Source organism: Borostomias antarcticus, assembly GCF_949987555.1.
Source record: "Borostomias antarcticus genome assembly, chromosome: 7".
NCBI lineage: Eukaryota > Metazoa > Chordata > Actinopteri > Stomiiformes > Stomiidae > Borostomias > Borostomias antarcticus.
In genome coordinates, this window is record NC_140240.1 from 26,123,849 (window position 1) to 26,149,029 (window position 25,181).

General features: G+C 44.8%; 2 protein-coding genes across 2 annotated transcripts; both read left to right on the forward strand.

The window, feature by feature from the left end:
• Positions 1-2,870: 2,870 nt before the first annotated feature.
• Positions 2,871-9,624, forward strand: ldlrb (low density lipoprotein receptor b; the record flags this gene model as incomplete). Its single annotated transcript, XM_084441410.1, has 18 exons — positions 2,871-2,898; positions 2,996-3,118; positions 3,305-3,427; positions 3,673-4,059; positions 4,233-4,355; positions 4,896-5,018; positions 5,359-5,481; positions 5,677-5,805; positions 6,017-6,188; positions 6,420-6,647; positions 6,753-6,871; positions 6,977-7,116; positions 7,603-7,744; positions 7,879-8,031; positions 8,134-8,337; positions 8,454-8,534; positions 8,650-8,822; positions 9,082-9,624. The coding sequence occupies 18 exons, from the start codon at positions 2,871-2,873 to the stop codon at positions 9,115-9,117; spliced, it is 2,607 nt and encodes an 868-aa protein (XP_084297536.1). The 3' UTR covers positions 9,118-9,624.
• A 6,993-nt stretch (positions 9,625-16,617) lies between these two features.
• Positions 16,618-24,682, forward strand: ap1m2 (adaptor related protein complex 1 subunit mu 2). Its single transcript, XM_084440549.1, has 12 exons — positions 16,618-16,780; positions 17,733-17,889; positions 18,107-18,174; positions 18,340-18,470; positions 18,951-19,098; positions 21,382-21,508; positions 22,519-22,661; positions 22,923-22,994; positions 23,395-23,553; positions 23,728-23,853; positions 24,183-24,258; positions 24,450-24,682. Exons 1-12 carry the CDS (start codon positions 16,739-16,741, stop codon positions 24,473-24,475), a joined length of 1,275 nt encoding a protein of 424 aa, XP_084296675.1. The 5' UTR covers positions 16,618-16,738; the 3' UTR covers positions 24,476-24,682.
• The last annotated feature ends 499 nt before the right edge of the window (positions 24,683-25,181 follow it).

A 25,181-nucleotide genomic window follows, 5' to 3' on the forward strand; every position in this document is an offset into this window, starting at 1 on the left:
CTCTAAACCAAGAGAGAGAACCACCAACACACCTCTCCCCTCTCGTCCATGCTTGGTCACCATGCAAAACAGATGGGTTGCAGATCAATAAAACGCATGAGATAAGCACAGACAACAGGACACACACCCATAGTGACAGAAGGATGTTTGCGATGCCGTATTTCGACTTTCCCTGCCAGGCCTTCAGTTAGACTAATATTAGCCCAGCCGGAGCTGACTCTGGTGCCTCATGTTCAAAGCTAGACTGTGGGAGGAAGGTGGTTTCCACGCAGAAATGGCGGGGTTGTTTTTTTCTCAAAGAAGGTAGGTTTCTGAGAAACAAGGCCTACTTTACGCGAACGACAATGGAAGAACTCTGAACCACAACTATGACACCACGGTTTCACAGCATAGAAATGAGAATGTGAAAAGTTGAAATGAAAGTTCTGGGGTTCGTCATACTGTAGACCATTGCCTTTCCTGGGAGGCTTGTGACCCATTTGAAGAGGGTGACTATAGATTTTGAGTTAATAAAAACGTTGCCTTTAGAGTGTCCAGTTTCCTGTCCTTTGAGAGAAAGAGAGCAGTGGGTGTGTGTGTGTGGGGGGGGGTTCGAGAGTTTGGAAGTCAGCCAGGTCGGCACTTGACCCACTTTTACATCTCCCTCTGGAAGTAATGAATGAGTTTCACAGATAGGCCTTTTCCACCAAGAGGGAACCGGTTCGGTGCCGGTTCGCGAACCTAATTTTGAATGGTTCCTAGAATTTCGACCAAAAAGAAATGAGTTTGGGAACCCGAAAGCTGGTTCCGAACCGGCACCACAAAATAGTAGGTTTTTTCAGTGCGAACCGTGACGTCATCATGGGCGTGGGCTGACGTACAACGGTTCGGCTCAAAACTGGTTGAAACGCGGGCCCGTTCTCTGGACAGAACCAAGGTTCCAGGAATTTTGAAACGAACCGGTTCACAAACCAGAGTTCCTTTGGTGGAAAAGGGCTAAGAGAGATAAACCATGAGAGAGACACACACACACAGAAATCCAAAGAGGGCCAGGTGCAGAGACAGAGGGCGAGAGATGGAGAGGGAGACAGAGAGAAACAGATTGCGTACAGAGGGAAACTTCTTGATTTTCACTCTCCCTTCACACTTTATGTCTGGTGGGAGGGGGGGGGGGGGCACGTCTCGTACAATCCCAATTCTCCCGAATCGTCCCAATTCTCCCGAAGAACAGCTGGAGGATGGAGGAGAAACTGTTCCTGGAAAGCCCGCTGGCTGCACAAGTGTGTATAGATTCATTGGAAAAGTGATATATTAGCCAGTAGTGTGGGGGACACAGAGATGAGGAGGAGAGTATACCTTCTTCTTAATCACTGCGGCCTTGTTATGATCAGAACCTGGCCGGGCTCGGCCGACGATGTCCAGAGACAAGATACGGTACACTGCAGGCCTCACACTTTTGTTCTCTTTCTTCAAGGGCATGTTAACATTGGTAGCCTGCCAGTGATTGAGAAAAAAAACAGCATCCTCATCCACTCTTGTCCACTCTTTTGAAATCCATTCCGACAAGGATGTGTGGATGTGGTTACTATTACAACTGTCAGGTCGGTTCAGACTTCCTGCTGCTGCTCCTCCCCAGCCTCCTTCTGTCATTTCAGGATATGAGGAATGTCACTCAGGGGCCAATCAGCAACTGGTGGTGTGATTGTTTGACTCCTCCCCTCCCCATTGTCTTAAAGGCACAGTTGACTGACTTTTCCTTTTGGCATACAGCCGGAGGGTGCCGAGGACTATGACAGGATATTCTTGTCACCCGAGAGGAGGGTCATAGTGCCATAGCCCTGAAAGAATGGGCGGTTTCTGTGTTTTCTGCTCATCATTTGCCTATCTGCTCTCACTTCGGTGTGAATGGCCTCTTCCCTTGTACAGTTGAGGTCAAACCGCTTTGGCCACATAGGGACCCAAAATAAACCGGGGTCATTTTGAGGTCATATCCCTTTTAAGTGTTAAATGACATACAGAAAAGTGCCATTGCAGTGTTGGCATACTGACCCAGTGTTGGCATACCGTCCCAAACTGTGGAAAAGTTGGGTTTTGCGTTATTCCTCATTCCTCACTCCTTCCCTTCCTCTATGTGCATCTCATACCCTTGCCTCTGGGTATGAGATGCACTATACAAATAAGATTTGATTTGATTATCAGTTTAATGAACGGCGTCCTGACCCATATGCCAAACACTCATATAAGTTGATGAGATCCAGCAAGAGATCCAGGAAATGCCTATCCCTTCCTGTGGTGAAATACTCGACATTGTAATCTTACCTCATATCCGTTTTCCTCAACGCGGAGGTCTCACATCTGGGAAACACTCTGTGTCATCATAACTACTCCTAGAGGGAGCAAAGCACTGAAAGGGGTGTGCTTTCCACACCCACAGTCCTTCTGTAATCTTTATGGACTTCTAGACAATCAGTAGTTGGTGTTGAATATTTAACCTCCATTACCGTGTCACCTCGTTAAATGGTCATTGACTGTAACACCTTTTCCGTAGTAGCCTACTGTACTTACTGTACGCTTGCTGTCGTCAGCAGGAGGCTTTTCCATAGTAGACTTGCTGTGTCATGTGGTAGAGTAGGCGTAAGTGGTATTATATTTCCCTATTGTAAAAGAATACTCCTAGTGTACTCTACGGATAACTGGAATATGAAGTGTCTTTAGTTGTTCTAATTGAACAACAAATCCAACACCTAGGTGGGAAGGTAAGCGGCACAGGTTTATGAGCAATCTATGCTCTCTGCTGGTATTGGCTACTTCTGATCGGTCTAAATCTCATGCTACAAACACACACACACACACACACACACACACACACACGGACAGACAGATGGACAAACATGTCGCGTATAGAAGTGGCTACAACCCGTAAAAATGCCTCATTTCATTATTAACCATATATTACATTCTATAATTAATTACTGTTGATTAAATACTGTATCTTTTTTGTTGTTGTTGCACCCAGACGCAGCGGAGTGCAGCTCGAGGCAGTTCAAGTGCGGCAACGGGAAGTGCATCACCAGCCGGTGGATCTGTGATGGCGGTGACGACTGCGGCGACGGTACCGACGAGCTACCGGCCTCCTGCGGTGAGTCGCCCAACGCCCCCCCCCCCCCCGTATCCATGACTACAGTACCGACCGCCAACTGTTGTGCCTGGCGGTCGATAGCACCTTACACATTGGTCAGCCTGTGGATGACCGGTCACTCTAGCTATAATTCTCTCTCTTTCTCTCTCTCTCTCTCTCTCTCTCTCCATCTCTCTCTCTCTCCAGAGGCCAAGACCTGTCTGCCGTCAGAGTTCAGCTGTGGCGGAGCTCTGAACCAGTGCATCCCCGGCGGCTGGCACTGCGACGGCAAGGCGGACTGCGGCAACGGTGCCGACGAACTCGGCTGTTGTACGTCTGACATTGATGTGACAGTACTGATAACTTGGAAGGAGGAGAAAAAAATCCCATGATCCTTTTCGTTTGCTTTCTCTTGAATACTCGGGCAGAAGCATGAGTGTGAAAGCAGCAAGTAGTAGCTTAATATCTCTCAACAGTCAAACTTTCGGATCCAATGTCTAGATACTGTTTGATGCGTGTGTATCACCTGCCCCCCCCGATAGTCCATAATCTAAAATCCCTCTCCTTTCCCCCAGTTGCTAAGAACTGCACTAGCAGCGAGTTCCGCTGCGCCAACGGCCAGTGCGTCTCCACCGCCTTCGTGTGCGACGAGGACGACGACTGCTCCGACGGCTCCGACGAGGCCGCCTGCCCCGCCCCCACCTGCAGCGTTGGCTCCTTCCAATGCAACAACACGGTGTGCGTGCCGGCCCTGTGGGCGTGCGACGGCGACGCGGACTGCGCCGACGGCTCGGACGAGTGGCCGGAGATCTGTGCGGCGCGCGGCGGCGGCCGGGAGGCGAAGGCGCCGGTGGCGTGCGGCGCCCACGAGTTCCACTGCGGCAGCGGGGAGTGCATCCACGGCAGCTGGAGGTGCGACCTGGGCATGGACTGTCTGGACCACTCGGACGAGCTCAACTGCAGTAAGGGTCTCTCTCTCTCTCTCTCTCTCTCTCTCTCTCTCTCTTCTTTTTAATCTTTGCTGTACTGCTCATTGCTCACACTTTTTTTGGACTCGTTCACCTTTTCTCTCTTTATTCATCCTCATTTACAATTGTATCTCTCTCTCTCTCTCTCTCTCTCTCTCTCTCTGTAGGTCAGCCCACTTGCAGTCCAGACCAGTTCCAGTGTAACGACGGTTCCTGTATCCATGGTAGCCTCCAGTGTAACCAGGAGTACAACTGTAGGGACCTGAGTGACGAGATTGACTGTATCCAAGGTGAGTCCCACATCCAGACTGTTCCCTCCAGTCAAATCAAGGTTCTGTGTGTTTATACTGTACAGCGTCTATATAGCCTATGTAATATATATAGAACTACTGAATGTCATATCATGCATTTTCATCCACACAACATCTTCCTGATTTCTGACCTATACTAGTGTGTAACGTTTGTGCTACAACCTAGCTATGTGCTCGCAGTGAGTGAAAATTCTGTGTCGGGAAAAATTTAGTCTGCTTCACATTCATGGTTTGTGGGTTTGTGTACGCCTACACGCCCAAATAAGGCCGAACCGGCACCAAATTATAATAATTATTATAATTGCTGTATCAGAGCCAACCAGCGGTCTACAAAGATGCCGTTTTCACAGAGGAGCTCAAATACTCATCCCTCTCGATTTATCATAGCAATATATAGCAATATTTAAGTGTTTAAAATCTTAAATACTGCAGCTTTATGCATTAAGTGTTCAATATCTGTTTTTCGTGTTTTCACGCAGGAAATTCCTGAATGCAGTACTGTCTTTTTCTTTCCCCCAGTTAACAAGTGTGAGGGCCCAAGCATGTTCAAGTGTCGCAACGGGGAGTGTATCAGCATGGACAAAGTCTGCAACAGGCAGAGGGACTGCCGAGACTGGTCCGATGAACCTGTCAAAGAATGTGGTGGGTTGAAGCTCGATACCGATATTCTTTTCTTGCTGTAATACTGTAACACTTTGATACTTGCTCTTATCTCTCTATAAGCAATACTATTAGCTGTTGAGGCTAGATACTGTACAAGACCTATGTACTCTTTTCTGTAGCTACCAACCAGTATGCACAAGGGGAAAAAGACTGTATCCTATCTAGGAAAATATTACACGCACAGCTGGCGAAGTAGCCCCAGTCTGGCTGGGCACGATGGTTAGTGGTTTTGGAGAGTGAGGTCACCGGTTTGCTACTTCTCAAGGAAAAAGACAGTAATGGACGCCGAACATGACGTCTTTTTGTCTTAACTCTGCAGGCAACAACGAGTGCATGAAACAAAATGGCGGCTGCTCCCACATCTGTAAGGACCTGAAGGTGGGCTTCCAGTGTATATGCCGTCCAGGATACAGCCTGATGGCTGACAAGAAAAGCTGCGAAGGTGAGAGGGCTTGAATGACGTCCATGCAATGTCGGCGTGACGTTGAACGCCACTCTAATCACTGGAATTGACCTAAAAATTGTTAGAAACATCAAAATGTGCTCTTAAAATGTCAACTGTTCCTCAAAATTGACCTCGAACGACGGAAACTAGAATGAAAATACTAACCTTTGACCTATTCTCTCCCATCTGCAGACATTGACGAGTGTGCCACCCCTGACATCTGCAGCCAGGCGTGTGTGAACATCCCAGGCAGCTACAAGTGTGTGTGTGAGAAGGGCTACGAGATGGACCCCAGGACGAAAGTCTGCAAGGCCGCCTCAGGTACTATACGCATATGGGACATAACTCCTCTTGATTTAGGCATTAGTCTGACCAACGCATCCCATCCTAGCTCTTTTTGACCTCTGCTGTACTAACTCCGACCTCATCATCCTCACTACTACACTAAACTGCGCTAGCATTACAGGAGATGTAACACTCAATGGTCATGTCACGTGATGTCATGTGACGCCATAAACTTGTGCTCTCCCAGGCACCGTCCCCTATCTGTTCTTCACCAACCGCCATGACGTGAGGATGATGACCCTGGACAAGAAGGAGTACACACTGCTCATCCCTGGGCTGAAGAGACCGGCCGCCCTGGACATGGACATGCCTGGCAAGATCATCTTCTGGTCCGACCTGTCCCAGAACAAGATCTACAGGTGAGAGAGAGAGAGAGAGCGGTTGGAGGTGTGTGCGTGCGTGCGTGTGTGGTGTGCACGATATGTAAACACAAACTCTTTGTTTTGTTTTGTGTGTTGGTGTGTGTTTGTCTATGGGTATATATTTGTTGTGTGTGTGTGTGTGTGTGCATGAAGTGTGTAAGATGAACTCTTCAATCACCTTTGTTTACCCAACAACGCCGGCTCATCTTTGCTCCTCCCCCTCTCCAGCACCCACTTGGACGGCGCCAGTAGCCCCTCCCACCACAGCGTTGTGATTGACAGCCGGGACGGGGCCCCGGAGGGCATCGCCGTGGACTGGATCCATGCCAACATCTACTGGACCGACAGCGTCCACAAGACCATCTCCGTGGCAACCACGGATGGCTCAAAGAGGAAGACGCTGATCACGGAAGGCCTGGAAAAGCCCAGAGGCATCGTAGTGGACCCTGCCAAAAAGTAAAAGCATTAACATTCGCCTACTACAGGGCCTACTATGCTATAGACGGTGAAGTCTAACTGTGTGTGTGTGTGTGTGTGTGTGTGTGCGCGCGTGCTCTCCAGTTTCATGTATTGGACTGACTGGGGCACAGAGGCCAAGATTGAGAAGAGCGGTTTGAACGGAGCGGGCCGCGTCGCCTTGGTAACGGACAACATTGCATGGCCAAACGGCATTACTCTCGGTAAGAGTAACATTCAGCATCCGACAACCAATATTAAACATATCTTTATACAATACATATGTAATCTAACCCTCTCTCCTTCTCTCTCTCTCTCTCTCTCTCTAGACATAGTGAGCCAGCGGTTATACTGGGTGGACTCTAAGATGCACACCCTCTCCAGCATTGACGTCAACGGAGGGGGGCGCCACACCCTCATCAGCGACGCCAACAAGCTGAAACACCCCCTCGCTCTCGCCGTCTTTGAGGTGGGTGGCGTCAAAATGGGGCGGAGGGTTGGAGGTAGCTCCGCGTCAAACATTTTGTCAGTGGCGTGAGCCGTGGAACGGGAAATGAGATTTGAAGGTAGCGAAGGAAGAAACAAAGTGTGAATTTTGGGCGAACTGTCCCTTTAATCAGAGCGCGTGCACAGACCCCAGATTGCCGGGTCAGTCCAACCTGACTGCGAAGGCTTGAGGGGTATTAACAGGGGTCACCGTCTCACGTACACCTGCTCTACTTACGAGTTTAGCGTTGCTGGCTCTGGGCCATAATACTCCCAACAATCCAGCCCATGTCTGGTGCTCCAAGGACAACAAGCTTAACCGATCCAGGCCAAAGAGTACTTCTATGAACCCAAAAGTGGTTGAGTGGTTCTTCTTTGAGTTAAGAAAAAGTACGTTCTGACAGTATTTTAGCTATTTGCTTGTATAGTTTTATTTATTTATTTATTTATTTGTCACTTCGCTTTCTAGGAGAGCGTTTTCTGGACCGACGTCAGCAACAACGCCATCATGAGCGCCAACCGTCTGACAGGAAATGACATCACGGAACTGGAGAAGAATCTGTCCCAGCCCGAGGATGTCGTTCTGTACCACAACTCCCAGCAGCCGATCGGTACAGCGACTAGCTGCGTGTTTTTACAGCAAACTACAACGTCCGACTGCTCTTTATTGAGTTGAAACGCTGTGCCGTGAGGTTTAATGCTCTCTATCTCTCTCTCTCTTCCTCTCTCTCTCTTTTTCTTGCAGGAAAGAACTGGTGTAGAGAGGGTAACAGTATGAACGGGGGTTGCGAGTTCCTGTGTCTCCCCGCCCCCCAGATCAGCCAGCACTCCCCCAAATACACCTGCGCCTGCCCCGATCACATGGCCCTGGCCTCGGACATGAGGAAGTGCCAGTCGGGTAGGTGTTTTCAGCCAATGGTGCCGATGTCCACAATAGCCAAGGATGGTCAGATTAACCGTTGGATCTTTGGTGACTTTGACCCTGTTTTAACCCTAACAGCTTCAGCGACCTCAGCTGCTACCGGAAAGGAAGCGCCGGTCCCTGAGTCTGTGCCCCAAAAGCTTACCACCAGCACCACAACTACAACTACCACAACCAGAGCTGCCGCCAAGACTACAACTACCACCACTACCTCCACCACCACACTGTCTGCGCAGCGCGACCAGCCTCAGAGCACAGTGAAGTCTGACATCAACGCTCAAGGTAGGCGGCTACATCGGTGCTGGGCTGCGAACAGTTGATTGATACGCACGTATCTTGAGGATACTTACTGTACATAGAAAGTAAACAAAGTTGTTTTTTTTGCTCCGCTCTTTCAGGACGGTTTGGAGACTATGTTGCGATGCCGACAGAAGCTCAGTCATCTCACCCTACTGCTCTCTACATCGTGCTGCCACTGAGTAAGGAAACGCTTATGTACTTCTCTCTATCTAATGACAACATGACACCGTTAGTGTAGGAAAGCATACCGATCTCAGCAACTGACATTCGGACCTCCTTCCTTTCTCGCGGCAGTGGCGTTGTGCTTGGTGGTGCTCGGCGCCATGTTCCTGTGGAGACACTGGCGGCTGAAGAACACCAACACCATCCACTTTGACAACCCGGTGTACCAGAAGACCACGGAGGTCCACGAGGATGAGGTCCACATCTGCCGGAACACCAGCCTGGACGGCTACGTCTACCCGCAGGTACGTTCCACCCAAATACACATGCAGGGCAGTACTTACCAGTGTTGTTCATTGGTTCTGCGTTCTAGCATAACACGAGTTAACCTCGCTTTTGTGACTGATGAGGCAGCTTATTGTGGACTTGTGTTATAATGCTACGATTTTATCGTAGCGCTTAGCAGTGGGAATTGTTAGGAGCTAAGGTGAACGGGTTACACTGGTGCCGTGACCACAATTACGAAAGAGTTTTGACCCGTATGACTGTCTGCTCCTTCTGCAGAGACAGATGGTGAGCCTGGATGAAGACATGGCCTGACCTTGAAATGAAGAAGGCTACTGTACTTAAAGAGATTTTTTTTTGTGTGAAAAAGGTGACAAAACGAGTTTTTTTTGTGCGTCCCTGGTGATGCTGCTGCTGCTGCTCATTCTTTTCCCGCTCCTGTGACCTCATCGCGTGGCTTCTGCTCTGACCTCACCACTGTGCCGTCCGACACACGGGCAGACCAACGAAAGAAAGAAATATACCCCGTTTCTGTGGAAACGAATGTAAATGAACGGAAAAAAAAAACAGGATCCGCGACAGCTTGAAGAAAAAGGCCATCCTTTTGTAGCATTCGTTGCGCGCGGTCTCGTGCAAGAATGGAGGGCCATGACTCCGCAGAAACCTCTGATTTGAGAATGAGACTTTTTCGACTTGAAGGATAAATGCACAGTTGAAGTTTAGTCCTCAATATTTTCCCTTAAGTTGCTCCTTTTTTTGACTGAAGTTCAAAGACAACGGAGGCAGTCTAGGATCCTTTGACATGTTGACGTTGACTTTCTTACCAGAGTGACTTTCTTACCAGAAGACAACTATTCTTACACAGCTGAAATTCACCTTTTTTGTTTTTATGTTACATATCAAGTACTAGTCCGTTTATGAACATGCATCTATAACCGTGTCAAACATCTAACTTGGCACAATCATGATTGTGCACAGCACTATAATCTACTGTATTCAGCACTATAATGTAGACTAGTGTCAAGCGCATGACAACAACATTGTAATGTCATGTATGGTACAGTAGCTGTATGTACTGTATGTGGACTTGCCCTACTTCCATGCTAAGGGACATTTAACTATGGCTGTGGGGCTGTCATCGTTACTGTGCCTTTCCCATCAATGCAAGCATTACTAACCAAACATTAGTAACGTTGCCTTACTTTAGCTGAAGAGATTCAATGTATGTGGCTGCCTCATGACTTCCGCCATCTGTGAACTGTTATGACACCAACTTCCGAGGTCGTTCTTGCCTTAGCGCTTTTAACGCACACAAAAGTTGAAATGCCTTGTATGGTACCTGTTGCCTGCTCTCACTCACACTGTGGGTGGGCTCTAGTCTAGCTACAGTAGGTTTGTTATATTTTCATCAGTTTCTCAACAGTTTACGTGCACTAAACAATATTGTAACATCAAAAGCGAAATACTTATCTTGTGCAGCACTCTACAAGCTGCATCCAAATCAGTCAAATTTGGGTGGGTGGTTTTGAAGCTATTATGCAGATGTTATAGAATTTCTGCTCAATTTTCTCGAAGAGTGAATCAATGAAGAACGCATTTTTCTTTTGTAGTGTCCTTGGGTGGATTGCTTTGGACAAAAGAAATTACTGGCTGTGTGGGTGTGTGCATGTGTCATTGCATTGAATGACATACTGGAGATATGACACGATGAATGATTTTTGTAAATAGTTTATGTAAATATTCTGTAAATACCCTCCCACCATTGTTGTGTTGCTTTGTACATGGTACTGTGAAGCTAAATGTTTTGTATATATTACAGATTCATTTATTTATTTCTACATATTAGAACATACAGTATGTGGAGAGCTTATGGTCACATATGTTATTGTGAATTGTTGATGTGAAATTATCAATGTTGATGACAATCATTCATGAAAATCAATTTTAGTTATTTTCAATCAAAGCTGATTTGAAACATTTTCTTTTTAGCCTAGGCTCCAGTATATGATGTCCTCAGACACCTGTGCAGGTAATTATGATAGATACGCTGATAAACTCATTTTTGGGGAATATATTGGTTAAAATAAATGAATAATTATATATATATAATATATGGATTGTAGCTTTGATGTGGCACACATTGTAAGAATAATGTCAAGCATTAATGGGATAGCATTGTACCTTTTGCTCTACAGTATGATCATTTTATTATGTTCAAAACTGACTGGGCAGTTGTACAAGAGTGTACGATGTGTGAAACTCAATTGACTTACAGTCATGTCAGTTTAAGTTGTAAGAGTCTGTAGGACTGAACACGAAAGCAGTCTGCCTATACAGTATGTACATGCACATTGCAATGTTAGCTAGGCTTCCCTGTTCTCGTCCAAACTGACCATTGGTTTGTTCCTGTTGTCTGTGTGTTTTTTGATAATAAAAGACCAATACCTAATTATACATTTTCCAAGTATCAGTCTCTTTGCTTTCACTTATCAGAAGTGACACCATGAAGACTTGTACTGTACATACTGTATTTCACAACAAAATGTTCTTATCCCTGACTACAGCCCTCTGATAACATGGCCTCTGATTTCATTAGTTTGTTGTTGTTGTTTGTTGTTTTGTAAGTTGCGGGCTGTTAGATTGATTCTTGCTCCTCTTCCCGTCATTCTCTGCAGTGCAGCTCTGTTGTACTCACGTCGCCTGCCAGGGTCTCACAGCGGGGAGTACAACGTGTTTGTGCCTGAGACAACTTAAACACAAAATGTTATTCCTCTCACCGGACGAATTCCACTTTCACTTTTAGTGGTGGAACTACAGTATGAGCTGAAGAGTTGGACTGTGGCGTTCAAGTATGCGTAAATCCACGCTTCGATTGACTGGCACAGTACCTCAGCCTATTGAACAGGTCAGGGTCAAACTATAAGGTCAATGACCTCTTCATTCATTCTCAGTGGGACTCTGTGTCAGTTGAGAGAACAAGGACAAAGCAGGAGCTCCAGACCTCTGGAACCAACTAGATGGATAACCACCACATATTAGTCTTGTAGCATTACAGGGCAGCAGGGGGGGTAAGTAGGCCAATTACAGTGCAGATTGATTGAACATTCTGTGGTCTCTTTTAAGTGGTGCGCTGTGCACTGCCCACAAGCCCTCCTGCACTTAACACTGTTCAAAAGGACATGAAACTCTATACCAAAACCATGTCATGAATAATGGGTTAGGTATGTCCATGATGTGTCATTACTCTGGGGACGGGTTCCAGATAAAGAGTTTATTTAAATGTAACTCAGGAACACCCCTAAACACAAAAATAAAATAATCTTCAAAACTGCATAATGTTGGGGGGAGTTGGGGGAAGAAGAAAGCATATCGGTTAGACATTCACTGTATTCTCCACTGCGAAAACATGAAAGCCAACAAATGACATGAACAAGCTGTGGGATGCCTCTGCCCTGTCTGCCGGCCAGATGGCCTAGTGGCCAGCCACACCCTAGGGACCCCCCCCTCCCACCTAACCTCCCCCAACCACCAACCACTACCAGCCATCCCCCAATCATCATCCATAATTCATTGCTAATGATCGTCTCTGTCCATTCAGGATACGACGCATCGGCACTCTGATTTGCATAATTCCTCTGAGAGGGAGGTCAGGATGAGAGGGAATGGATGAGTGCTGTCGATAGTCTCTGTTGGTGGGGGTGGGGGCCACTTCTTTCCTTTCTTCCTTCCTTCCTTCCTTCCTTCCTTCCTTCCTTCCTTCCTTCCTTCCTTCCTTCCTTCCTTCCTTCCTTCCTTCCTTCCTTCCTTCCTTCCTTCCTTCCTGTCAGTGTAAGAAGTATTGGTTAAAACATGACACCCCTTCCAGTAAGCAGAGGGAGAATACACTAAAGCACCTGTCAGCTTCACACAAAGCTAAAGCCTTGGATATCAGCTCTCCCCCCCGCGTCTCATATTACAGAATGCAAAATGTGTTCTCAAAGCAAAACATTTCCCTCCTGCTATCACTAAACACAGGTTCTTTCTGGGAACAGTACTGCAATGCTATATCTGTAGGGCAAGAAATACTACTTTTCAACCATTAACAATAGAACATTATCCTGGGTTCTCTTTTATTTCTGTACTATTGTGCAAATAAACTAAATTAACACAAGTGTGTAAACTGAATTCTTCTGGAAGTACAGAAAATCAAGGCCGTTGGTTTCTGACGTAATTCGTCAAGGACAAGCACTGCTTTCCATTAACAGCATGAGGAATGCAGCGTTACCTGTTATGTCGCTTGACCTGAACAGGGAGCTACATTCTTTAAAAGGAGCGCTCTGCAGGGCTGACACTCACATCCGGTAGTACTGTAAGTCACTAGTATCGCCTCTCTGCGTCATTCTACAGGTATTTCTCTTGAGGGGAATATCTGGGGGGAAAATCATGTTTGAGCAACTATACAGTATACAGTGACATTGTGGTGTTGGTGATGGGCGTACATTTCAATGTTTTCTGTATGCTTGATGTGTGCTAAACAAATTCCCCTCTGGGGCAATAAAGGTTTCAATTCAATTCAATTCAGTAGATCAATTATTGTTTCTCTGTTGAATAAAGCCATGGAAGCTACACTGATGGGAATCTCACAGGCCTGTTCATATGACACCTGTGTTCGTACCCGTTCAAATCAGCAATGCCACCCTATGAGGCGTGCCCTACCCCCCACAGGCTAGATACACACACCTGAAACCCAGGTGATGAATTACAACTGAGACAACATCACTAACTTCTCATTTACACCACCTCACTATTTACATAAGAGCCTTCCGCCGCCTCCCATTGGCCGGCGGCGGCCCAGAGGGGAGGGGTTTAAGCTCACACCACTCGTGTGAGTCGTAGGCGATGGGGAGTGGCCTGGGACGAGACAATGGGAAGGGGATGAGACGGCTAGAGTTCCCCCGGCCTGGTAACCAAACAGAGCACTCACTGGGCTGGGTTACAGGGTGGGCGGTGATAAGGAACAACAAAAGACAGTCTCATCTCCCATCTCCCCACGTCAAACTCGCCAAACCACCGATGTCTCACACTCTGCGGCAGGTGCACTTGACACGCCACATTGCAGAGCCAAATCAAACATCATTGTTTCTCTATCTAGAATGTTCTATGGGGGGCTGAAATATAATAGTGGTCCGCATAGCCTGGACCTGTTGAACTTGAATTAGTCTTGAAGTTAAAGCAGCTTTTTGAAAGAAACTAACAAGATGGTTTGACCGTGGAGATACAGTGCCTACATTGCGATTTGACCCATAGGCTCTCTTCTATGATTGGCTGATGAGGGTCCAGCTGGTGTTTGGTGTTTACAACATGTAGGACACCTCAACATCACCTGGGTCCACATGTATACATAAAACTGAGTCCTCTTGAATCCCGAGTAGACAGTGAGTTGTTGGTTAAACTCACTCCCCCAGTATAAATAGGGTAAGCTAGCTTGTCATCGGCGTAGCAAATTAAAACGGTGTCTGTCCGACGAGAGACCTGGGATCGAATTCTACCCTGGGCATGCCGAAACTGGTTACACACATACAGTATCAACTTGATCTTGCAATCTGTCTGCGTATCGATCGAACTATAGAAGTCTATGACAAGTCTCAAATACCTCCATCCGACCCCCGACCCCTGCCTCTACCTGGACCCAGGCACACACACAGACATACACCAGTCCTGGGCTCAGATCCCCTTCCCCTCACCCTAACCCGGGTCCGTATCCTTTTCCTACCCCCTCCCTACCACAACCCCTGCCTCTATCTGGGCCCAGGCACATTCACGCACACACAGACATACACCAGTGTTTGCCATGTCTGTCCTATGATGTTTTTAGCCTGTCTTACTGGGAAAATGTAATTTAATGTAATTTATTGCTTTATAAATGTTCTTAGATGGTCGACAAACATACTCCAGGAGCTTGCTCAATCGCCTTGTTGAGAGGGGTCAGGGAAGAATTTTTCCAGCTCACTTTTCTGGCCCCCGGGTGATACTGGTTTTTTGCTTCCCTCTGGAATATGTACGGGTGGGACGTATGCCCACCTCCCTTGTTCTCTGTAAAGCGCATTGTGTTGCCTCTGGGTATGCAATGCGCTATACAAAGCTTTGATTGATTGAAATATGCACATGCAGTAGCAACAAGCTACTGTTTACAGTAACAGCCGTGGACGCCGTAGAGGGAAGAAGTCTTTTGTTTCCCCCATGCCAGTCTGACCTATGAAAAGTTCCATTTTGTATTGGACCTCAGGGACATATGGAAAAGCTGCAGACTACAGTCATGCTATTTCCTTTCCAGTCAATTCCAGGCCACTCGGAGAGAGAGATAGAGAGAGAGAGAGAGGGAGAGAGAGGGAGAGAGAGAGAGCGAGGGGGGTCTGAAATAGTGGTAGTTAAAGGGAGGGATTTTAATGTTTACATTTTTTCCCCTTGCCTTCCCCTCGTCCTGATGGTAGGCCAACTTTTTAAGTCTAGGTCGAGCAGTGTGAGATGCTAACTTTCACCTGGGCGAATAATATACAGTACTTCAAGCAGGGTGAAATTTAGTGTAAATGTGGGATATTGTGAATGGGTAAAGTAAACAATAAGTTGGCTTAAGGGGAACGCATACCTCATCTTGGGTTCGACATAGCTTATGCCTCATAACTGATACAATGCAACACTTTATGACTTAAAGATAAAACCTTTGTGAACGAAGCATATGTTTCACTAAGGCATCGACTTTATGGCTCAGAAAACCTCGTTTGTAGAGGAAGGGTTATGGCTTAAGAGCTAAACTCCAAGATCACATGACATTCACGTTTTTTACACTACAGATCAGCCTATCTATAAAGAGAAAGATGTGGAGATAAATGAGTCAGTCTCAAAGGCCAATGTCTTAGAAGGAATTCAATTAGACAAAATCAGGCGCAGGTCTGACAACGATGACACATCAACAAAATGTCTACAGACATTTTCAAAATGTCTAGAGACAAAAAAACAAAATAGCGGTTTATAATCGTTCTTAAACACTTACCGAATGAATTACAGGGGGAGGCACCCCAAAAAAGTAAGTAGGCCTATGTCATAAAGAATACATGTAGGCCTATTTAAGCTTTCACTCACTACATCATAGTGCAGTTTAATTTGTAAATTAGATATAGCCTACAGTACAGCACATCACTGCACCCTGTGAGCCGTTTCGGGGAGTTTAGCCCACTTGAGATAATCTCTCTCTCTCTCTCTCTCTCTCTCTCTCTCTCTCTCTCTCTCTCTCTCTCTCTCTGTATATAAATATATATATAGCCTATAGGCTAATGCACGCTTTCTTGTTTGTTTTTCTTTTAATGTTCCTCGTTCCCCGTTTAAATAAACAATACATGCAAATATGTTAAGTTAAAGTTCAAAGTCACATGCCACATCACAATGAGCAGTGATATTTTTTCCCGACTCCTAAAATGTGCACAACAAGGTAAAAAAAAAAAAAAAAAGGACAAACAAATACGACATCGTATAAACCAAATAAAAAAAATATATACATAAAAGTATATATGTATTGCTTAATTCGTGTTTTATTTAATTTAAAACAACAAACAATGTATAACTTTTATTACTGAATAATAGTTTTATTGACACAATAGTTCAATAGCCATGGTAAATTATGAATATGTGCCGCCCTCTCGTGGGTGATTTGAGCAGCGCAGCCTCTCTCCTTCACAGGTGAGTTCAACGCTGGTAAATGTTTTATCTAGAACCCAGTGACGTTACGTTGGCTCACGACATCTTCAGGAAAAGGAACTGTGGAATCCGTTTACCAATAGCATACACTAGTCTGGAAAAATACCCTAATGGCAAAACGAAAAGAGTGAAGTTTTAAACATTTATAAGATTAAGTTTTTGGAGACTATAAGACTCCTGGGCTGAACTTTTAAATACAGGAATCATGTCGGCGTCAGCTATATTTGTGCTGGACCTGAAAGGAAAGGTAAGAGCATTTCTAATGTTGATGTCATTGATTGATAACGTTTTTACATGGACAGTTTAGTATGAACTGGCTGTCGCACTCTCTTTTGATAGGGATTTTGGTCGACAGTTTTCAACTGTTAGCCTAGCTGCTGCTGTAAAGCATTAATAGATAACCAAGAGTCGTTAAAAAATTAATAAGTAGCTTGTTGTTACAGCTCCATCGTCAAGGAGAGTCACTTCCGTAGGTCAATGGAAATTCTCAGGCCTACCTGAACAGTTTTAATCAAGCAGTGAAAAGGCAGCCTCAGCCTCAAAAAGGATTGCAAATGATAGTTAATAAGTGTGTTGTTGCAAGTGCTGACTGTCTGTCATTTTGTTCCCCGCATTTTGTTCCCCGACAGTGACACATAGTGTAGCCTATGGTAGACGGATGTAAATGATAGGCTACTGGACCCCTAGATATTTGCTAACTTTTATTTTGTTTACTGTAAGTTAGTAAAACCTGCTTTGTCCAAACAGGGCATGTCATTCGAGACACTTCCACAAAAGAAAGGGAGGGGATGGAGAGCGTGGTTTCAAATGACCAAAATGTGCCATTTTAGTCATGACTTTAAACCCTTCAGTGCTGCTTAATACACCTTTTTTGCACAGTAGCCTATGGGCATTCACTAAAAGTCCTGGTCTCGGCCAAGAAAGCATCAGGTTTGACTCGCTTTGAAACCAATCTTGGTGTCTTATCTGGCAAGGCATTGTCAAGCCTGTGCGTGTTTTCTCTTGTTAAGAGATAGCGTGGATAGAATTGAATACTCCACATAACTGCATAGAATGTAACAGTCTGGGCGCATGATCCTATGATATCCAAAGTCGGTTGAAAGCAGGGTTCTAATTGGTTAGTAGTCTTCTGTGTTCTAATGCTTCAGTTCATGACTCTGTTCATATGTGTCACCCTCCTCATCATCCTCGCCTCTCAGGTTCTGATCTGCCGGAACTACAAGGGCGACGTGGACATGGCCGAGATCGACCACTTCCTGCCCTTGCTCATGCAACAGGAGGAGGACGGGCTAATCTGCCCCATCATGTCGCACGGCAGCGTCCACTTCATGTGGATCAAACACAGCAACCTGTACCGTATCCTTTTCACCAAGCAGTTCAAAGTAGAAAATTCATTCTCTATGAAGGCACCAGCTGTCAAAATAGATCCCTTATTACTCTCTTTCAGCTCCTATGAAGGTCAAAGTCCCCCAAACAAAACAGGACCTATGCAAAGTCAAACTTTTAGCAAAAGATTGAATGATTTGCATGAGTGTGTGCTGTGTTACTTCCTCCCCTTGACATGTTTCCCCAGTGGTGGCGACTACCAACAAGAACTCCAACGCCTCCCTGGTCTACGCCTTTCTCTATAAAATAGTCGAGGTGAGATGTGTGTTACCATCGTGAGATATGACAGGAGTCTGACACACCTGCCTGTAACGCTCATGCTATGGTACAGTAATATGACCCAGCATGCTATTTGGGGATTTGGATGTTATCCAGTATTTATCGTGAGGTGTGTGTGTGTGTGTGGGCGCATGTATCCAGGTGTTCACAGAGTACTTCAAGGAGCTGGAGGAGGAGAGCATTCAGGACAACTTTGTGGTGGTCTACGAGCTACTGGACGAGCTGATGGACTTTGGTTTCCCCCAGACCACTGATAGCAAGATTCTGCAAGAGTGAGACTCAACACACACACACACACACACACACACACACACACACCAGGGCTGGGTATTGGCAAGGGCCTCACGACATGATACGTATCACGATACATGGGTCACGAGACACACGATACATTGCGATACAATATGATACAATACATATTGCGATACATTGTGATATAATTTACAGAAAATGTAAAAATACAGCTGAAAATACAGCTCCATCTCCTGCACCCGAGAGGGAATATTACAAGGGCATTTTAAATTAATTTAAAACATGAATAATGTATCTATGATTTAATTATATCCTTCATTGTACTGTATATATCTATATCTATTGCATGTCTTGTTCTGTATATTTTCCTTGTGCTATATATATACATAATTATGTATATCATGTATTAATACTATACCGTGGAAAATCGATATTCCACACCCACACACACGCACACACAGTTCAAAATCAGGTCTCATGCATCTAATGTGGTTTTGCAGGTACATCACTCAGGAGGGCGCCAAGCTGGAGGTGACCAAGACCAAGGTTCCCACCACCGTCACCAACGCCGTGTCCTGGAGGTCCGAGGGCATCAAGTACAAGAAGAATGAGGTTTTCATCGATGTCATCGAGTCCATTAACGTGCTGGTGAGTGACACTATGATATCTGGATGAAACAATTCTCAGTTTTTGTTTTTTCCCCCAATTATTTATTCATGCAGTTTTCTCATTTTAACAATAGAGGATAACTCAAGGAAAACACAGGACGCCAAAATATAGTCAGAGGTCCATGAGGCGTTCCCATATTTTCAGAAAGTCATCCCCCTTATTTCTCAAAATATAAGTGCACTGTTCCAGTCGTAATGTTTCATTCAGAATAGTCTTAAAGTCACACAGAAATGAAAAAAGCATTCTGTCCCATTTTGGTTCACATAATTGGTCATAGTGTTCACCTATTCTATGATGTATGCCAAAAAAATTACAAAATTCTACTTTTGTTGTAATCTTATATCAAAGTATATCATTTCTTACTTCCTAGAAAACGGTAGGTCATGTGCAATGACGACAACAGGTTCCTTAGATTTTAGGCCAATAATCTCACGACATCCACCCGTCAATCAACATTATCCTTCCATCGAATCTGTCTAAAGTTCTTAAAACCCGTCCACTTGTCAATGTTCCAATCAAATTCCTCTAAACATATGTCCCACCCTCATAGCTTGTTTGCGTCGGAAATATGTCAAACTACGGAAGTTAGATGATCTCAAACATCCGTTTCTGTGCGACTTTAAACAAGCTAAATGCTGGAGGACCTTGTTGTTTCCAGTTGAGCAGGATGCATTTCTTCGTTATGTAAGATATTAAGCCAATCCTCTTGGTAAATGTAGGGTCTAGTGACCTGTCCAGATCCATACCAAAAAGGTACCGTACAGGTGTAATGTCCAGTGAAAATTCCAGAACACTAAGGGCATATTCACATATGATAGTGTCAATGCGCATCATTGATGCGCACCAAAAGCGAAAGTGATACATTGTTTTAATTTCTCAGCTACTGCGGTTCGCTTTCACACAGCACTTTCTTTACTTTGGTCCAAATGCAGCACCACAAGTCACATGAAAATGCACACCTGAGTGTGATTGCTGTGTTCACACAGGCCTAAACGAAGCGCTCTCGGGCCCAAAGCTCATTTGGTGCACACTAACTAGTGTCTGTGTGAATACACATGTGAGTCTGATCAAGTACCGGTTTCCAAAAGTGTTTTAACTTTCTACAGTCCCAAAAGACATGCATAATTGACCCTTTACATGATTTACAACGTTGACAATTAGGGGATGAATTAAGATACATTCTACATAACCGGACTGGGGTAAGGTACACCATGTACATAAATGTATAATTCTGTTCAGTTGTCTTGAAGTAAAGTAAACACATTCTTAGAAATAGTATTTAACTGCTCGTCACTAAGATCACATCCCCGATCCTCCTGCCATACTGTCTTAAGTGGGATAAACGAGGAAGTGATTATGATCTAACAAAGTATTATAAATGAAAGAGATTTTTCCTTTAAGTGGTGTGGAGCTTTCCAGAATCTCCTCAATACTAGACAACCCCAAAGAGAGTTGTCCCGTCCTTTCCAATGTGATAATTAAATGGCGAATTTGTAAGTATTTATAAAAATCCTTTTTTGGAATTGCAAACACTGATCTTAGATCCAAAAAAGATTTCAAGGAAGTTTCATTGAACAGATTCTGAAACGTGTAAACCGTATTCTTTCCATTCGGTGAACAGGGACTTTCCAATTGAAGGTGGCAAATCTCAATTGGAGGATAGAGGAGCTAACATGGAGATTCTGGTAGATTCTCGCAGCTTTGATTCAATTACCACCACTGAGCATTTGTATATTATTTAGGGATGAATTGTCCATGATGGTCAGAGGGGCGTAGCCTACGTATTAGTCTACCTTTCAAATCCAGCTGCATTTGAACATTATTTAGCGTATAGTCGTAGCTAAATGAAAAACTAATTTAGGTAATACAGTTTGCCGTTTGTGTAATAAAAACTTCTGTGAAGGGAGAGTTAACGTTGAAGAAAGTGCCACCAACAGCTCGCTAGAGTGCAGGACTCTACTCTCTACACAATACTTGAAAAGTGGAAATCTGCAGTCAGTGACCAATCAGAGGCCAAATCAGCCTCTCCACACAGCCCACTATCTGCACGGGCCAATCAGCATCCGGTTGAAAATCTGACCGGATTCTCATTGATGTCCACGAATATCATACTGTAGCTTGTTCCAGAAGTTCTTGCCGTAGCGAGAGCTTCTGGGTGCTCCGAACAGTGATACGGTGGCTCCGAACAGTGATACGGTGACCAACAGCGTTATGATCTTGAGGACTCAGATGACTGATACTGAGTCTGTGTTGGTCCTGTAGGTGAACGCCAACGGCAGTGTGATGAGCAGTGACATCGTGGGCAGCATCAAGCTGAAGACCATGTTGTCTGGCATGCCTGAGCTGAGACTGGGGCTCAACGACAGGGTGCTCTTCGCCCTCACTGGCCGTACGTACACCACACACACACACACACACACACACATCCACACATATAGTACTGTATATATTGATTTGATTTGTTTATTATAGTATAATAATACAGATAAACAATATTCAGCATATCTTGGAGGTCATCTTCTGTTTCGGCTAGAAGCACTATGTCATCTGCGTATAGGAGGATACCAAGCAATATACCTGCCACTTTAACACCAAGTTTAGCATCCTTAATTTGTTGGGTTAAATCATTAATATATATAGCAAATAGAGTAGGTGAGAGAATATCTCCTTGCTTCATGCCAAATGGGGTAGGGAACCAGCCAGTCCGAAGATCATGAACCTGTACACAGGCTACTGGATCCTGGTAGAGGGCTTTAATAGCTCCATAGAATCTACCATCAATTCCCATGTTGATTAGTTTAAAAGCAAGGAGATCTCTATTCACCCAATCAAACGGCATCTGAAAATCGATAAAGCAGCCAAAAGTTGGTTTTCTCTCCTGGATTCTAGCCCGGACCACTGTAGAGACCGTGTAGATGTGATCTATACAAGCTCTGGCTTTCCTAAAGCCATTTTTTTCATCTGCCAGCTGACCAGACAATTCTAGATGGTGGGTAAGGCTGTTGTTTAAGATACAGGAATACAACGTACATACAGTGCTAATTAGACTAATCCCTCTATAATTCAATGGGATTTTGGGATCAAATTTGGAGGATTTGGGGATGGGCTCGATTATAGATTTGTACCATACAGAAGGAATAATACTATTTTCATAAGTGGAAGTGAATGCATATACAGTACAGATTGTGTGTGTGTGTGTGTGTGTGTGTGTGTGTGTGTGTGTGTGTGTGTGTGTGCGCGCATTGCGTTGCCTCTGTGTATGAAATGCGCTATACGAATAAAGTCTGATTTGATGTGATTTGTGTGTAAATGTGTGTGTATGTGTGCGTGTGTGCCTGTGTGTGTGTGTGTGTGTGTGTGTGTGTGTGTATGTGTGCGCGTGTGTGTGCCTGTGTCCAGGGGACAAGGGGAAGACCGTGGTCATGGAGGATGTCAAGTTCCACCAGTGTGTGCGTCTCTCTCGCTTCGAGAGCGATCGCACCATCTCCTTCATCCCTCCAGACGGGGAGTCTGAACTCATGTCCTACAGAATCAACACTCACGTGAGTGGTCGCATTCCGATCCTCCGATGTTCACACACCTCTCAAAATACATTCGTATCGCTCTCATGTCTGTATGTGAGGTCGTCCGTTACCGTCCATCCCCTCGTCGATAAATCCAACTATAACATTTTGACCTCTGACCTTTATTACCTCAGCCGGCTTATCCCAACAAAGTGGCGGAGCTGCCTGCTGGCCGAATTGTTCGCCTTCGCCTGTCCCCTCTTTCCCTATCCAGAACTAACTGATATATTTTTTTCACAGGTGAAGCCCCTGATATGGATCGAGTCTGTTATTGAGAAGTTCTCACACAGCAGAGTTGAGATCATGGTTAAGGTACGTATAGTATATACATGCCATTATGGTTGGCTACGCACAGTAGTGTGGTCAAGGGTAGGCCTATAAGTATACGGAGTATCTCTGCTTCTTTATCCACAAACACACAGTATACCCACTTCTTATCCTCCACTAATGTAAAAGCGGAACAATTTCACAATGTTTGCGGTTATAGTATACCCACTTCTCCAGTCACCACTGGCTACACATCATGTAGGCCTAGGCGTAATACACAATGTACACTTGACACGCCAAGACATACTGTACAGTGTAACCAATCAAATGACTCATTGTTTACACTCTTAAGTAGAATTTTTTGAAAACCATATGAATTCATTGTGTAAGCTTTATCGATTCTCTACTGTTCTTCAGCTGATAACAGTTGACTTGTGTTCCATAGGCGAAGGGCCAGTTTAAGAAGCAGTCTGTAGCTAACAACGTGGAGGTGAGGGTGCCAGTACCAAGCGACGCGGACTCCCCTAAGTTCAAGACCAGCACAGGCCACGCCAAGTACGTCCCCGAGAAGAACCTGGTGGTCTGGACCATCAAATCATTCCCTGTGAGTAACTCTCAAGAACACTTCTTAAATAGTGTATAGATCAGTGTAGTATATAAGTACTGTCTTTCTTCTCTCTTGTGAGGCACGTTGTATTATAATCTTTGTATGACTATGCGCTACTGTACTGTATGTCAATAAGGTTTGTTTGAGTGTTTGATGTAATTCTGGTTCCAGGGAGGGAAGGAGTTCCTGATGAGGGCTCATTTTGGCCTTCCCAGTGTGGAGAACGATGAGATGGAGGGCAGGCCTCCAATCACTGTCAACTTTGAGATCCCCTACTTCACGGTGTCAGGGATACAGGTGTGTGTGTGTGTGCATGTGTGCACGTGTGCTTGCGTGCGTGCGTGCATGCACACTGTTCATTACTGCACCCTGCACAAGTTCTGCAGCAGTACTGTAGAACTTGTATGACAACTTTCACAGTGCAAGGCTCAAGCTAATTTGGTTAGGCAAAGCATAATTGTCCAGAGCCATTCAGACATATTAAGTTACATTGACCTCATGCCTCTCTCTCTCTCTCTCCTTCTCCCTCTCCCTCTCCCTCTCCCTCTCCCTCTCCCTCTCCCTCTCCCTCTCCCTCTCCCTCCCTCTTTCTGTCTCTCTCTCTCTCTCTCTCTCTCTGATACCAGGTTCGGTACATGAAGATTATAGAGAAGAGTGGCTACCAGGCGTTACCCTGGGTTAGATATATCACACAGAGCGGAGGTAGGCCTATTACACATTTAGAGACCTTTCATTTGGAATGTATATTTAAAAGATGTATATATAGGTTATATACTATGTCATAATGTAATAGTAATAATACTATGCCTAATAATAATGATAATAATAATAACATTTTTATAGAATCCATATTTTTCAACATTACTTTTCTTCCTTCTTTTGTTTCATTTTAGATTATCAGCTGAGGACTAACACCTAAACCAAAGGATGGCCCCTTTCTTGCTTCCAGAGATCATAGCTCTACGATCAATTTAATTCCACTCTTAGAAAAGAGTTTGCCATCTTGTTTAATCATTGCTTCTTCTTTTTTTTTTTAAACAACAACATGGCGACTTTTCAGAATAATTTATTTCTCATCATACAGTGACACACAGCACACTTGTGCCGAATAGGCGGTGACACAGAACACACACCCGATGAAAACGTCCTCTGCATTTCTTTCATCCAAGCTATCCTCCATGGGCAGCCAGGGGCAGTGGGCAGCCTCATCAGTGATGTCTGGGGAATGTGCTATTACTGTATTATAAATGTGAAAATAAGTTTCAGCTCTATATTTTAATGCTTTTAGGTTAATAAAACTGTTTATATTAAATTATGGATTCTTTTTTCCAAATACTATATTTAATTCAAGTACTGATGGTATTGGTCTTTAAAAACGATTTAATTGTATTCTATTCTTTTAATTTGGTGACTTGACATTGATATTTTTAATCTATAGTAAGGCTAGTTGCCTCAGCCTCAAACACTACATTAATAACCCGCCTTTTTACACGCTTTCACTCGATTTACTATGAAAAGTCAGATATGAATGAACTTTTCTCAAATCGCCCGCCTTCTGCGCTCTTTGTTCTTATTAGTTAACGGTAGTTCTGACACCACGGTGACGGTGTAGCAACCGGGGTGTA